The sequence below is a fragment of the Silurus aristotelis genome, assembly GCF_946808225.1.
Source record: "Silurus aristotelis genome assembly, chromosome: 27".
Classification (NCBI taxonomy): domain Eukaryota; kingdom Metazoa; phylum Chordata; class Actinopteri; order Siluriformes; family Siluridae; genus Silurus; species Silurus aristotelis.
Genome location: NC_139600.1, coordinates 15,220,824 through 15,237,895, shown reverse-complemented (window position 1 = coordinate 15,237,895; position 17,072 = coordinate 15,220,824). Strand labels below are relative to the sequence as shown.

At 39.9% G+C, this 17,072-nt stretch overlaps 1 protein-coding gene and 1 long non-coding RNA gene across 2 annotated transcripts in view; one reads left to right on the top strand and one right to left on the bottom strand.

The window, feature by feature from the left end:
* zcchc7 (zinc finger, CCHC domain containing 7) overlaps window positions 1–15,390 on the bottom strand; it is a 42,868-nt gene extending 27,478 nt beyond the window's left edge. Inside the window, exons 1-2 of the mRNA XM_083532892.1 lie at window positions 15,236–15,390; window positions 12,530–13,128 (exon numbers count right to left, since the gene is read on the bottom strand). Coding sequence (XP_083389018.1) covers window positions 12,530–13,115 — 586 coding nt within the window. The 5' untranslated portion in view covers window positions 13,116–13,128; window positions 15,236–15,390. The remainder of the gene's footprint in view (window positions 1–12,529; window positions 13,129–15,235) is intronic.
* On the top strand, window positions 3,674–10,387 carry LOC310721407. The gene is made up of 2 exons (XR_014532028.1): window positions 3,674–3,878; window positions 8,209–10,387. It is a non-coding gene; the product is annotated as an uncharacterized lncRNA (long non-coding RNA).
* Window positions 15,391–17,072: the final 1,682 nt, after the last annotated feature.

Sequence of the window (17,072 nt, the reverse complement as noted above, 5' to 3'; positions counted from 1 at the left end):
CATGGTGCCTTTTAAAGCCTCCCAATCTCAGAATTAAATCCCAGAGGAAAAAGTTTTTCGAAGGAAACATGATCGACGAGGCATTTCTATTTTGCGGTCGGAATCTTTGAATAACGCGCCCTCGTGTCCTTCAAAGGTTTTGTGGACGATACGTTTGTTGGATTTCTTTTTTTTTTCCCGTCCTTGTGGCCTGTATCTGTACCTCGTCTCTCTATGCTTCGCTAATCTCCTACAGCGAGTAAAAGTTGTTTTCAAGAGACGCCGAGGTTCAACAGCTTTCAAAACAAGGAGGAGGAAAGACTGAGGTCTTTCCTCTCACACACACAGAGCTGGTTTTTCTATCACTGTGAGGACCCACCCACCCACCCTGTTAAATTTTAAAGGACCTTCTGACTTTTACACCTAAACCATATCTTGAATAAATACAATAAATCTGTAGTTTTATGGGGGAAAAAAAGGCATTTACTTCAAATACCCGACAAGTTTAACTTTTATGGGGACATTTGTTTGCTGCTTATATATATATATAAACATTTTTAGCACACAAACACTCTGACACATAAGGTGAAGTCCCCCGATATGTAAAAAAGAAGCCCTAATAATAGCGAGGTGCCGTTTTCGGTAAGGTCCCAGAGGGAGTTCAAAAGCCTGAGAGATTACTAGCTGTGAAACACACACATACACACCAACACACCCTCTAAAGGGGTTAAATAAAATTTTTAAAAGACCACCAGGACAGACCAGAGTTTGGCGTTATATGTCAAAGTGCGGCCCGCTGAGGCACAAATATATACAGACTTCGAAAATATAAAAAGAAATGATAAGTAATCATATTCAAAATCTTAAAACACCACCAATCGGGTTTCTCGCTTTCGCTTTTTCTCTCTCTCTCTCTCTCTCTCTCTCTCTCTCTCTCTCTCTTTTGCCCTCGGACCACTGAACAGGGCTGCCATCCTGAGATCCGTATTACCACCAAACCCTCCCTTTTATCCCCATCCTCCAAATCTTATTGAAATAATATTAATATTTATCATTCCCAACCCCCTCAACACACACACACACACACACCTTTGGGCGTACTGTTAATAAAGGCCTTACTTCCTAAATCCACACCCCGAGACATCCTTTTACGAAAACGAAAAAAAGGAAAGAAGAGAAAAGCGAGAGAGGCAGTTATAGAGAGAAAGTTGCCCGTGATGAGGGGAAAAAATTAATTACGTCTCGCGAGGGTGCCTCTTTCTTCCGTCGCCGGGACAATAATTTGATTTGATATTAAATGACTGCTTGATTATAATGGATTTTATTGGTAATTGTAATTGACGTTTCGCCCCCAAACCCACCCCGTCCTTTTATTTTTCTTTTTTTCCCCTTCCTTCTTTCCTATTCCTTCATTCTTGGAGTGTAAATGATGAGGGACAGGCTGGAGGAGGACGGGAAAGACAAGGAAAAAAAGAGAAATAAAAAAAAATTCGGGTCCTGCTCAGAGCGCTCAGCTAATAACGGTTTAATGAACTGATTTACTGACTACTGCTGCCTAGAAAATTAAATATAATAAGGATCTGTTTGTTTTCTCTGTCTATTTATTTACAATATTCATAAACAAATAGGCAGGAAATAAATACAATATATAATTTTTTTTTTAATAAAATGTTTTTTTTTTAATTAATTAATAATAAAATATAAATAAATATATATTTACAATAAAGGGGGGGGAGGTGTTTCAAAAACTAATCTCCACACAGGCCAAGGTTTTGTCAAAACTCTCGTTTCCCCCTCCTGAGAGAAAAAAAAACTTTTCTTCCTCCTTTATTTGAATTATTATTTGAGTCGTTATCGCATTTAAATAATGAGTTCCTTCTTTACGAGGCAAACGAATTCGCAGTAAATGAAAAGGAGTGTGTGGGAGGGAGGGTTTAAAAAAAAAAAAAATCAGAAAACAAACCCACACACGCAAAATTTCTATATCGAACAAACGTTTATGCGGAGAAGGGGGGGGGGAATAAAGAAAAAACAAATGAGCACCTGTGAAAAACAAACCCAGATGTTGCTCTTGAGGTTTTCATGGGCTTTTCCAAAATGTAAAAAAAAAAAATATATATATATATATATAAAAAGTAAAAGAAGGAAAATATTACGTATGTTAATACATATACTATTACATAATAGCTACTAATAAAAATTCTTTTAACCGTTTTTTTTAAAAAATACAGTATGTTGAGCAGTCGTATTATTTTTTTTTTTTCATATTTTGATAGATATTTATAACTATATTCTGAAAAAAAATTTCTACGTAATAATATAAAAAGAAAACACATTGCACAGACTTTTTTCTTCTTTCAATCGTGGGAAGACAGAAATAATTTAATTTTGAGTTGTCGTTTTTTTTCGGCACAACTATATAATGTTTTTGATATTTACAAAAAAAATAATTTTGCAAAAAATTGCAATAAATGAATGTTAAATTAACATTTTCAGTTATAACAATACTTTTAGCTACATACACAAGTATATTATTATATATATTTATAACACTAATATAATGCATAATTATTTGCTGAGTAAAGTTAATAAAGTACACATTTCTTCAAAAAGAAATACGAATCGGATCTACTCATTACGACAAAAAAAAAAAAAAAAAAGTCAAATTCCAAAAAGGTCGTAGAAACTGCGGGCGACAGAGCCGGAATGGCTTCCTCGGCTAATCGGACCTGGCGTGTGACCGTTTAGTATGAAATTGGGATGGAAGCTTGCCATCACCCCCATCACCACCCACCCCACCGTCTCGTCTAAAGCCCCTAAAAAAAGTGCGTAACGTGATTAAGGCTACCTGCTGTCCCATGCTAAAGCCCACCCAAACAGCCAGGCTCTAAAAGCGAGGGTGCAAGCCGAGTCTCAAATACGGGATTAGTCTACGTCTACGCTTGTGGCGGGGGTTCAACAGAAACAGGAATTGTGTGGATTTTTTTTCTGAAATGTGGTGTTGAAAAGCTTTCCAGAACTTTTCGCGAGTAAATTTGTTTCGATTTACGGTTAAATGATATTCCACGATCTGGTTCTGGTCTTTACCTGCACACGTGCACGAGTAAAACTGGGCAGACGGAATAAAACCTAAGCGTGAAATCATGAAAAATAAATAAGGTTGTAACCATGACAACCGAAAAGCTGACCTTAACCAGCTAGTCTAATCAAGGCTAGCTTCACTGCAACACCAACTTTTGGAAAAGTACCAGTGTAGAGGAAAAAAGAACACGCTAAATTTTATACATTTTTTATTTTAGGTGTAAAAACTCAAATCTAATAAAAAAAATCACAAGCAATTCAATTGTATAAAAGGATATGTTAAAATGTCGGAAATCTGGACACTGAACAAACGGCTCTCATTCTTAAGTGATTTCATGTTTTTTTTTGTGTGTGTGTGTGTGTGTGTGTGTGTGTGTGTGTGTGTGTGTGTGTGTGTGTGTGTGTGTCTGTCTGTTCAAACACAGAGTGGAGAAATGGGTGTGGTGTTTCAGCTGAAGTGGCACTGCGGTGCCCAGATAAGGGCCGATGCCTATCCTGCCCCATACGCCCCATACACCCCCCCCCCCACACACACACATACACACACACATATACACAATGCTCCCTCACTCACACCCAATGCACACACACCTCTTGTGATTAGCATAAGTATACACGTATACACACACACACACACACACACATACACACACACACACACACACACACACACACACACACAAGCTCATCTCCGAGAATGTGTAGTGTGTAGACACGTCCTTCCTCAACCTCTTCCTCATCCTTACACACATCTACAGAACGGTTACACACTTTTACACACAATACAGTGTTTAGGCGAGAGACTTTTGCAGGATGGGGTATGTACCCGCAACACACACACACATACACACAAACACACACATACGCACCCCATCGTGTACTAATAAATAGAGTATTAAATATTAAGTATGTATTAGTCAGTGGCCAGAGTGGAAAGTGCAGTGTATAAAATAAACTAATAAAAAACTAATAAATTACAGTGTAAAAGATAATTAAGCAAGTATGTAAGCAAATATATAAATAAAAAAAACTAAAACTAAATAAATACAAATAAAGTGACAGATATAAAATAAGAATAAATACACAGAATTAATTGATAGGATAGATAAATAGATAGAAGATAAGTAAGCGAGTAAATAGATAAATAAAAATATTAAAATATAAAAAAAAAAAAATTTAATAAATAGGTAAACAAGTAAATCATCAACAACAACAAAAAATAATAATAATAAAATGTTAAGAGAGAAAGTAAGTTAATAAATATATACGCAGGTAAAAACAAATAGAAAAATAATAAATAAAATAAAATAAAAAATAGGCAAGTAAATCAATGTTCTTAAAAAATTCCATAAATAAAATATACCTAAATGGTTAAGAAAGCAAGAAGAATGAATAGAAAGATAAGCACGCATGAAAATAAATAAATAGATTAGTAAGTAAGTAAAGGAAATAATAAATAAATATGCAAATAAATTAATAAAGCTATGTAGGATCTGAGGCTTGTTCGGGATAAGGACAGTGGAATGTGAATGAAGATAATCTACAATTAAAAACAAAGGGATGAAAGTAGCATGCTTTCCAAACTGCTAAGTGTGAACGTGTTGATGTCTGAAATTCGATTAATCTTGTTAGATCAGAGTTTTGAATCGCGCTGGACTCCTGAAAAAAATATCCAAAAACAACTTGTAGAAAAATCTGCGTATTTGTTGGAACAATGAAAAATCCTGACCAAGCGAAATATAGCCGAGTTTAATCAGACTTGCCCGAGCCATATCAATCAACATTCAAATGAAGTTAAATGTCGCTACGTCAGTTTTTGCTAGCTAAGCTCAGGTGAGTTTTACCTGAAAAGGAAAATCTAAGTAGCTAATACAGACCAAGTTTTAATTTACACAAATTTTTTTGTACAAAACCATAAATAAACAAAACTTCCTAATAAACAGGTCAGTTAAGTGAAATCTGTTTTTGCTAGTTAAATTAATCTAGAAAATGTAATAAATAAATAAATAATTAATCATAAGAAGCAGCTATAGGTTGAAAAAAAAATTGACATGATTTTACGTAGCTAACTCAGGCTACAGTTCATGATAAAGTATTTTTTCTCTTTTTATTGAGCTAGCCTTTCAACAGTTATCAGGTGGGAAGTGTAGGCCGTAGCACAGTAAGTACCACCTGCATTAAGATATGAAGAAATTTATTTACATTCAACAAAGAATTGTTGATACAAAATGTAAATTTTAGCGAGTTAACTATGGACATAAAAGTGCAGAATGCAATACGGTACTAGTTGCTGACTTTTATTTTTTTTTTTGACTTGATATTTTTATATCAGTTTTGCCAGAAGCAACAGCAACTGGCCGTCACGTGTCTGCGTAAATCTGTGACTTACGTCGCATTTGATTTGAAATTAAGTGCAAAATAAATAAATAGTCTTACCTTTATCACAGGGTCACACACACACACACACACACACACACACTCGTAAATACATACTCGGGAGCTCTCAGGCCCGAGTGCCCCAAAGCTCAAAACAAAGTTTGGTGATCAAGAGGCGACAGCAAGGGGGATAAAAAGGAAAGGGGAGGGAGATGGAAGGATGTGGGGGGAAAAAAGAAAAAAAAAAAGAAACGGTTGACCACTAAATGAAGTTTAACTATAAGTGCAGCCTAATTTTGTTTTGCCCCCAACTAACAATGTTGACCGACTACCATGACACGACACGACACTCTCACATTAAGCCTGTACGCTTAAAGTTACAGCACACCGTGCTGAAAAAATAAACTGTTCGAGATATGAAAACTTTACCTTCAAATATGTTCGAAATAAATAGAAATAACGACGTGCAATAAAACAAATAAATCGCACCGCATTGCTGCAGAATGCTTGATTTTGATTCGTCAGAAGGCCTTTAGTAAGCGTATGATTGGTATGTTCTTCTTTTTGAACATCCCATTCCACGTTTAGTGTCTATTTGCTTTTACAGTGGGGAAAATAAGTATTTGAACACCCTGCTATTTTGCAAGTTCTCCCACTTAGAAATCATGGAGGGGTCTGAAATTGTCATCGTAGGTGCATATCCACTGTGAGAGACATAATCTAAAAAAAAAAATCCAGAAATCACAATATATGATTTTTATACTTTTTATTTGTATGATACAGCTGCAAATAAGTATTTGAACACCTGTCTATCAGCTAGAATTCTGACCCTCAAAAACCTGTTAGTCTGCCTTTAAAATGTCCACCTCCACTACATTTATTATCCTAAATTAGATGCACCTGTTTGAGGTCGTTAGCTGCATAAAGACACCTGTCCACCCCATACAATCAGTAAGAATCCAACTACTAACATGGCCAAGACCAAAGAGCTGTCCAAAGACACTAGAGACAAAATTGTACACCTCCACAAGGCTGGAAAGGGCTACGGGGAAATTGCCAAGCAGCTTGGTGAAAAAAGGTCCACTGTTGGAGCAATCATTAGAAAATGGAAGAAGCTAAACATGACTGTCAATCTCCCTCGGACTGGGGCTCCATGCAAGATCTCACCTCGTGGGGTCTCAATGATCCTAAGGAAGGTGAGAAATCAGCCCAGAACTACATGGGAGGAGCTGGTCAATGACCTGTAAAGAGCTGGGACCACCGTTTCCAAGGTTACTGTTGGTAATACACTAAGACGTCATGGTTTGAAATCATGCATGGCACGGAAGGTTCCCCTGCTTAAACCAGCACATGTCCAGGCACGTCTTAAGTTTGCCAATGACCATTTGGATGATCCAGAGGAGTCATGGGAGAAAGTCATGTGGTCAGATGCGACCAAAATAGAACTTTTGGGTCATAATTCCACTAAACGTGTTTGGAGGAAGAAGAATGATTAGTACCATCCCAAGAACACCATCCCTACTGTGAAGCATGGGGGTGGTAGTATCATGCTTTGGGGGTGTTTTTCTGCACATGGGACAGGGCGACTGCACTGTATTAAGAAGAGGATGACCGGGGCCATGTATTGCGAGATTTTGGGGAACAACCTCCTTCCCTCAGTTAGAGCATTGAAGATGGGTCGAGGCTGGGTCTTCCAACATGACAATGACCTGAAGCACACAGCCAGGATAACCAAGGAGTGGCTCTGTGGGAAACATATCAAGGTTCTGGTGTGGCCTAGCCAGTCTCCAGACCTAAACCCAATAGAGAATCTTTGGAGGGAGCTCAAACTCTGTGTTTCTCAGTGACAGGCCAGAAACCTGACTGATCTAGAGAAGATCTGTGTGGAGGAGTGGGCCAAAATCCCTCCTGCAGTGTGTGCAAAGCTGGGGAAAACCTAGAGGAAACGTTTGACGTCAAACAAATGCTACTGTACCAAATATTAACATTGACTTTCTCAGGTGTTCAAATACTTATTTGCAGCTGTATCATACAAATAAATAGTTTAAAAATCATACATTGTGATTTCTGGATTTTTTTTTTTAGATTATGTCTCTCACAGAGGACATGCACCTACGATGACAATTTCAGACCCCTCCATGATTTCTAAGTGGGAGAACTTGCAAAATAGCAGGGTGTTCAAATACTTATTTTCCTCACTGTATAATGAGCTCCGATCTTCTGGAAAGATGATTTTATGGAGCTGTGTTTCAGATTCATTCAAGGGTTTTAGTAAAGTCAGGTACTGATGTAGGTGAGGTGAGAAGGTTCCCACGGGAGTTCTTCGACATCTTTCAACCCATGTAAAGTATATCTTCACGGAGCTTGCTTTGTGGACACGATCATGTTGGAACTGGGTTGTGTTTCGTAATTCGAAAGTGAAGGGAGCAGTTCATGCTATTGTGCCTCCGTTTTTGCGGGAACAATTTGGTGAGGAAAAACATCTGCCTGGGAAAGTCAGGGGTCCTAATGCTTTTGCCCATATACTGTATGTGGAACAAGGGAGTATGTAAGGAGTCTCCAGTGTCAGTCTGCTGATTTTCAGAAAGAGGAATAACGCATGAGGATGCACAGTCACACCACCTCACTCTTGATTATACCTAGTGTGGAATCCGTCCGTATAACAATAGCCTGAACCCTCGTTCACGTTTCCATGGTGTGTGTGTGTGTGTGTGTGTGTGTGGATCCCGAAATGAAAACATGCACTAATCACATTGTCTTGTGTTTTATCAGCACCAGCTGCAGCAGACACGCGCCGCAAGGCCGCTGCGGGACGACCGGATTTGTGTGTCTCCGCATCTGTGTTCGGCTTTTCAGCGGCCAAATGAAATTAGTCACCGCTGTCCAGAACTCTCTGCTTGTTTGTCAGATATTGTAACACCATACTTACACACACACAAACACACACACACTCAGACAATGTCCAATTTCAATTGTCCGCCCTGACACTGGCATAAAATGTAAAAGAAAAACTATATGGGTGCTGTAACCGTTTCAATTATTCATCTTCCATCACCAAAATCATAACCATGAACGCCAGCACACACACACACACACACACACACACACACACACACACACACACACACACACACACACACACACACACACCTTTCGCCCTTGGTTCCACTCTGGATTTTGCACACACACACGCCAACAAACTGATTACAAGGTTCACACGTGCGATATTTCCCTCAAACAAAAATAAATATTAAATATAGAATATTCAACAGAAGTGGCCCTGTAATAGTCGGCCATTTTATTTCACGTTCACCAAAAGTATTGGGACACCTGATTTTTCCAGCCAGATGTGGTTCTTCCCCAAACCACAGCAGCTGGAAGCACACAATTGTCTCTGTATGAGGTAGCACAGAATTTTGTCCTTCACTTGAACTAGAAGACCCAAACCTGTTCCAGCATGACAACATGCACAAAGCCAGCTTCATGATGATCTGCTTTACATGGGTTGGAAGATGTGGAAATTCTCCTGCTATGGAGGGCCAACTAAACACCTTTGGGATGAATGCACCCCAGGAACCTCAGTAACCTCCTCAACCATCATCTACATCAGTACCAGTCTTTACTAACACCCTTGTGAAAGGAGCACAAATCCTCACAAAATCTAGTGGAACATCTTCACAGAAAAGGTTATTATTACAGCGAATGGAAAATAACTGTGGCAAAAGGATTTTCAAAAAGATAGCACACAGCATATCTTATGCTCTTATATACCACCTTCACGAATATTCAATATGGAATATTAAAACCAGAATTATGTTAAACTCAGAACGTATAATTACTTCACTGTTCAAGTCGTAGAACTTGATGACTTCTGTTGGATTTTGGGTAAAGGTTAATGGATCACAGTATTACTTTTTGGCCTTAAAAAGGTTTTTTAATAGCAATTTATCAACAGGTCTGAGGTAAATTTCGATGTCCCCAAACTTTTTGACTGGTTTTCAGGATCGCTGTGGCTTTCTAAAAATCGATATCAAAAACTTCAGAAAAATCACTATCTTTTACCAAAAGGTTGTAATGTAATGTCGAATTTCAGTTAGCGATTAATGTTGGTTCAAAGTATAAAATTCTTGCCTCAAGGATGTTTTTATTAGCAATTTACCAACATATCTGAGGTAAATATTCGTACTCCTGATATTTACTGATATTTTTATACATTAGCTAGCTAGCTAAGCCTCGTTTATAGCAACAGTGTGTCTAGTTTTAACAATACCCCAAGATATCGGAGGTGAATATTAAGATTGCAGCACTTATGACTGGTTTCCAGGATCACTATCGCTTTCAATAAATCTGTATAAAAGACTTTCGCTGAATCATTATCTTTTGCCCAAAGGTTGCAATGTAATGTTGGATTTCAGCTAGCGATTGAAGCGAAGTAGGTTCACAGTATATAATTTCTGCCTAATGGGTTTTTTTGGGGCAATTGGCCAACATTTCTGAGGTAAAAAATATTTCTCCTAATATTTATATCTTGTTCTATTGTCACTCTATTGTTAGGCAAGACACAAATACAGTAGCTAGCTAAGCCTCGTTTATAGCAACAGTGCGTCTAGTTTTAACAATCAACCTACACATTGACATCGTAACACTTCTGACTGGTTTCTATGATCACTGTAGCTTTCTATAAAAGTGTATAAAAGACGTAGCTAGCTAAATCATCACCTTTCATCGTCGGCTAGCGTGTACTCAGAGTCCATATTACCTAGTTGCTTGGCAACGGTGTTCTCACGAGTGTATCCGCTTGAACGGTGAGCCTGAAAGTTTGAGATTTGGACGCCTCAATGGACGGCGTTAAATTTTAATATTCTGAATGTAATATTTAGAAGGTTTTTTTTGTCAGAATAAATCGTTTAAAGGGGTTTCATGTTTATTAAAAAACTGTATTTGTTTGAAACGGCTCGAGTGTCTGTTTCCTCATGCAAGTCGACTTCCCAAAATCTCTCACACACCCCACACACACACACACACCCCACACACACCCCTATTGGTTGCAAGTCTCAAAGTCAAACTCCAGAGATCAGAGACTGAGAGGGGATAAAGAATCAAAGAACAGGAAAGGGAAGAGACGAAGAGCAAAGAAGGAGACAGAAAAGGACTCCCTTTTTACCCCCCTTACAAGTCACCCATCCCTCTTTCTCTCTCTCTCTCTCTCTGATTCTGTTTCTCTCTCTCTCTCTCTCTCTCTCTCTCTCTCTCTCTCTCTCTCTCTCTCTCTCTCTCTCTCTCTCTCTTTCTCTCTTTCTCTCTGTGAGTGTGTGTGGTGGCCTGGACTGGGGCTCCCATTCTCTACACATGAGGCTTGAGCAGCAGAGCAGAAACAGCAGGCCCACGAACCCGCCGTAGTCCAAGCCTTTTCAAACGACGGGGGGGGACAAGAGGGGGACGAGACAGATAGACAGAAGGAGGGAGGACGAGAGATAGAGAGAAAAAAAACGCAGAGACAGAACGTGAGGGATGAATAACGAATGATAAAGAAAAATAAGAGAAGTGAAGAAGGAAGGAAGAAAGAAAGGAGACAGGGAACGAATGAGTAAGGTACCCATACCTACTGAGGAAGGAGTCGCGTGAGAAAAGAGGGAGAAGGAAAGAAAACGGCGAAAAAAGGAATGCAGTTACTTTCAGCATCAACAACACTACGGAGACCGATTTATGCCCTAAGAGTCACATAGAATACAGATTAACATGGCAGAGGTAGAGCTGCATCTTTCCTGAAGACAGAACGGGAAAAGAATGCACTACAAAGGCCTATTTGTGAAAGGGCCGTGCTTTAGAAGTCACTAAGAAATAAAATTTCTATTAAATTGAATTGTATAAGTATGCAACCTTGTGTGGGTTCAATCCAAGGCTTGATAACATTGTGGTCAGCTTTCTTTTTAATAGTTCCTGTCAAATGCTACCAGTACACTGCGGGGTCGCCCTTTTCAAACGCAATGAGGTGTGGGATAAATAAGAAAAGAAAATGAAAGGGTTGGCAGGTTAACCTGATCAGCTAATTGTGAAGTTAGCTTTTATTATTATTATTTATTTAGCTTGATAACGCCGCCCCTTTTTGACATCACAGGACACTTCAACCAATAAACATGCAGGGAAACTATGCATAGGCTATGCTACAGTACTGTACAGTACTCACTATAGGTCATATTTCTACAAATTTAATAAATATTCATCTCGCTTTGTTCTTGCAAATGTTTTCTGGGTGTGTTTAAAGACTGTGGGAGGACGATTTATGGCTTAAACAATTTATCGTGGAAATTTGACGTTTTTGCCACATAACTGCCACAATAGACGAGGGACGACTGTATCGTCGGAAATGAACAAAATATCTGCGTAACAAAAATTGTCAAACAACGTTGTATTAAATTTTATATAGATTTTTTTTTTTTTTTACGTTTTTATTCGTTGTCAACTTGCCGTCTTGCAAGACACAATACAAATGTTGATTTACACCGATTGCGTCACCGTTCAGATTCGAATGGCGCTACAAAGTGGCATCTTGGGGGCTCAAACCTCTGATCAGTAGTCCAGAGCCTTAACTACTGAACTACCAGTTCTTAACAATCGGAGATACGACCAGGAGCAAACTGATACAGAGGCCAAGGTGCATAAAAAAAGGAAAAAAGAGAGAAAGTTTATCAGCCCTGTTTTTATTCATCTCTGATTAAAGTCTGTCTCGCTGACATGAGACTTGCTTTGTTAGCTGCTTTGTTTCCTCCGGCGCACACAGGAAGAAGATTCCCCTCATTGCCTCTTTCACGTGTAAAACGCGCGCATGTAAAACGCGCAGACAGAAACATTCTCCGTCTGTAATCTCCGCCGACGTTTTACATGCGGACGTGTCTTCCCAGGACGGTGTTTCGAAGGGGAAAAAAAAAAAAACGCGCGCACACCGTTCAGCTTTTATCTACACACTGTATGATATCACACACACACACACGCACACACACACGCGCACACGCACGCGCACACGCACGCACACACGCACGCACACACGCACGCACACACGCACGCACACACGCACGCACACACACACACGCACCTGGCTCGTCCCTGTTGCGCACTGTGAAGACGTTAAGCTGTATGTCCTGGTCTCCTTCCTCCTTTTCCCGACCGAGAATCATCCAGCTCTCCAATCCGTCCGAATCCGAGTCTGAATCCGAATCCAAATCGGGATCCACCACATACGGCGGGATCAATCCCGAATCAGAGCTCTGGTCCGACTCCGAATCCAGGACCACCACGTTCTCGAGGAGGTGATGCTGAAGCTGTGGAACAGGAGTCGCCCCCTTCCCTTTTGACCTCTGACCTTTCCCGGCGCACACGCTCTCCTCCTCCTCGGTGTTATCCGAGACCGTTATGACGTCCGGGCCCGAGTCGATCAGAATAGCATCGTCAGGAGGAGCAGCGTGAAGCTGGACTCTCTGGCCAGGTTCTTGAGCTTCCTGAGCCTCGTGTCCAGAGCTTTGCTGGTTCTCTGGAAGTTTCTCCTGGTCATCGGTGCAGTAGTGGAGCTGGGAATAGAGCTGGAACTCGAGATCGCTGTCAGGCTCGGAGTCACCATCGTCCTCTTCCTCGGCGTACAACTCGTCTTCGTATTCCTCGCGCTCCGTGTTTCCTGAGAACATCTCGAGCGACGGCCTTAATGGAAGAAAAGTTACCTGAGAAAAAAAATGACATTTATTTTTTGCTCTTTTTGAGAAGAGACTGCAGTCTGATTGGTCAATTGGTTTTCAGGAAGGTTTACAGTTTTGAAGGTAGAACATTTGGAACCTCTTACCATCGCTCATCCATGACGGATACCTCACACAACCTTCAATTTCTCATTAATGATTCCTAACTTAGAAACTCAACACATCTCACATCACCGATAACCACCAGCTGGTAATGACCCTGACTAGTTCCAGGTGTGTAGGGAGATTAGGACGTTCTCTAGAACCTCAGTTGGATTACAGGTTTGTGGTCTGAATTCTTTTTTTCATGAGTAAAAAGCAGCTTCAATATCCACAAGCACGATCATTGACGCCCTTCAGCTTTATCTTCATGATAAACACAACAAACTGAACTTTAACCTGTCAACTGATTCTCATTAATGCTGCGTGTACATGAACTGGGCACATCTGCCACAGGGACGTTTGGCGCGACACGAGCGTTTGCCATGCGGTGGCGCTGCAACGGATCGTTCGAGGTGTTTCGCGTTTCAAGAACATGCCCAGAAGATGACGAGAGATCGGGAAGACCGAGCTCAACCGTTCGGCAACTTGTGCATGATGATCGTCGAACAACGATCCATCCATTAACTCACTTCCAGATTTGGCTCCTGTGGACTTCACCCTCCTCCTCCACCTTAACAATGGACATGGTCCCAAAGCAGCTTCACTGAGATAAATAGGATATAAAGTTGAATTTATAAGTTTACTTCCTATAAGAAAAAAAACTCGAGAGGCCATCATTCCAGTGAAACCCTTGTGGAGGTGTTCACTGGTTGGTGCTCCTGAGCCGATTGTAGCTGGTCCAAATCAATCCTCAAAGTTCTTGAGTTGCTCAGAAACTCCATGGATCATTAAGGATGTTTCATAAGGATGGTTCCAGAACCTTTCTCAGCTTGACAGATTGGTCTCCAGTAGAAGAGATCTCCATCTAAATGTATAGAATCAGGGTGGATCAGAAGGTCACTGTACAATGTTTTGAAGATAAACCATCAGCAGTTGCCGGGCCATGCATTTCGGGGTTTTTTTTGTGTCAAAAAACTTCATAAAACTTCATTAAAAAAAGCTGAACGACTGTTTTGAAGTGTTTTGGTGACGTTTTCTCACGATGTTCCTCTTTTCTTAAAAAGTCCGTCCTGTAAATGTCATTGTAAGTGCGACCAAATCGCTTTCTTCTCCTGTCAGTCATTGGGGAATAAAAAAAAAAAAACCACAGCTATTAAATCCACACGAATATATTCGAGTTTGTGCAGTTTGCTGCATATTCGAGCTCTCTGATCAGCCAATCAAAAGGCATAAAAATGGCGACGTTCCTGGACGCCTTCTAGACGGCCCTGGTGTCTCCAACTCGAAATCTGATTGGTTCAACGCAAAAGTCATCAAGCAACACGTGATGTGAAAGCTAAAATCTGATTGGATGGAAACAGACAAATACTTCTTGTAGCAGCACACTAAAGAGAAAAGGAAGAGAATTGAGTTTTGGGAATAATTTTATAGATATTCATGGACAAGAATAGATTAAAAGTGCTTTCCAATCAGCCATTACACAGTATTATGAGCTTTCACTAAACACGTGGCGTCCATAATAGCCTGTTCAAACTGCTCCAGGCTGCGTCCTAAATCTCACACAAGTGCCCTTTGTAGCGCCCTACACAATGCGCGGAAGCCGCCTGGTCACGCCCCTATGTAGTGCGCGTGTCTAGGCAGCAGAGCGCAATTTGAGACTCCGCCCACGACAGCGGCTCCAGGCGCAGGACAGCCCTTAAAAAAACACGCCGTCAACCCCGAGATCAGATAACACACTTCTCTCTGACAGCTTCAGAAAGCGATTATAACGTGTTTATGATGATTGTACAGAAATAACAATGCTAACAATCGTATAACGCGCTGGTCTCTTCGTCTCCACGTGCGCGTTCTGCGCCAGGGGGATGCGCATACACACGGGTTAACACTTTAAACACAGGATCGTTAAAGCTTTCCAAACACACACACACACCCGAGACAACGCGAGGATTTTGTATATAAAATTCATATCTCACCTGCTTGATTAGTGTCCCAGGTTTCAAGCGAGACAACACAGGAGACAGGCGGCAGCCAAACTTCCGGTCTGTCAGACGAGTGAACGGGGAGAAAAAAAAAAAAGGTTGGCCAATTTTCACTATCGCGGGGAAGATGTGGCGCAAACAAGACTATCCTGGAGTTTACAAAAAAACAAAAACCAGTACAACATTATTATTGTATCATAAAATACAATAAATATATTTATAAAAACTAAAATATGTATAAAAATGCAATATATTTAGTTTATCATGGACATACTGATTTACTTTGAATGAACTAATGTACTTGATATTCAATATGATTTTACAAAACAAATCACTAGCAGGTCAATTAGACACACCATAATAAATTCATTTCAAGCATAAAATAGGAATAAATATAGTTGAACTGGCATCCAAGCTGGATTTATTTACACATATATGTCTATACAACTGGATATAAGCGTTTAATTGTGCAAAAAGTGCCGAGTCGGTACACTATAACTCAAACGTGAGCGTCAGCACCAATGTTCAACCTCTGAAAAGGCCTATAATCGAGTCTTATCACTAAAGCTGTAATGCAGTCATTCGTTTTTGGTGGATCCCGAACACTATTTTAAGAAACACATTCTCAGCCCATACACATACCAGGCTTTAGTGTCAATAAAATGTACATATACGAGAAGCAAGGAGTCAAGAGAAAGTGCTGGAAAACGTGTCATTTAGAGCAGCCAAAAAGAGTCGATAAACATCTCCGCTGGTCTTTGGATGATCGAACACACCACATCACTTTACTCTCTCAAGGCAGCATACACACGTATACACACACATCTGCTGGGTTTGTTTTTCCTTTAAAGAACACGAGTATTTAAAGGGATTAAAACGTCGTAGAGTCGAGAGAAAACGCTACGAGTGTATAAATGAGAGCATCCATAAGCTCAGAGGATGAAAAAAGAACAAGCATGGGGTTGTAGGTTATTTTGATTATAGTATTTGAAATAAACAATGCAAATTTAAATAAATAAATAAATAAGTTGAGGTTTTCATGCCTTGTGGTGAAGGTTCCTAAATAATTTCAATGTCTGCTTTATTTAGCTCTAAGTGGTGTGACACACTGTATATAACCTATAAAGTGATATATTACTTTGCATCCTCTATTATACTGAATACAGGTGTAATAAATCATTTCACTGTCCCTCAAATGACAAATATTCATAATCGCAGAATGATGACATCAGTATGTTAATGATTTTACGTCGACCTCCATTCAATGTATAGTTAATATGAATCATTTTCTTATTTTCTTTGTATATATCTAAAAAACTTTTCCTCTAAATACAGAATGTGCTTATTTTCAGCTCTCGGGCCGTGCTCTTTACCATCCACGTGTCTGAATGCATGGACATGCCCTCGCTGAAGTTTCTCTGCTAATTCAGAGGGAAAAAGGCCTCAAACAAACCCTGCACAATATCAGATGGCGAACACAAAGCAGGAGTGGAAACAGTCGTGGAGTTCGAGCGCTATCTGATTCTCCGCGCATCGAAAGGCCATCAAACCGGCGCATCAGTTCCATTCCCAAAGGTTACATTTCCTCTGAAAATTAGGAAAACAACCAAGCATCCCTCGCTTCATCGTATTTATTTATGACATTTCAACGTTTTTTTTTTTTTTTTTTTAATTTAATGTCGCAAGTTTAAGGTTTGGGATATTTAAAAAAAAAATCTGATAGAAAGAAAAACACACTGATGAATACCAAGAAGCTCCGATTCTCCTCTTTTTAGTCTTATTCTAACGTCCCACTCCATCAGGACACTTCAGTAAAGACAAGGGAGAGAAG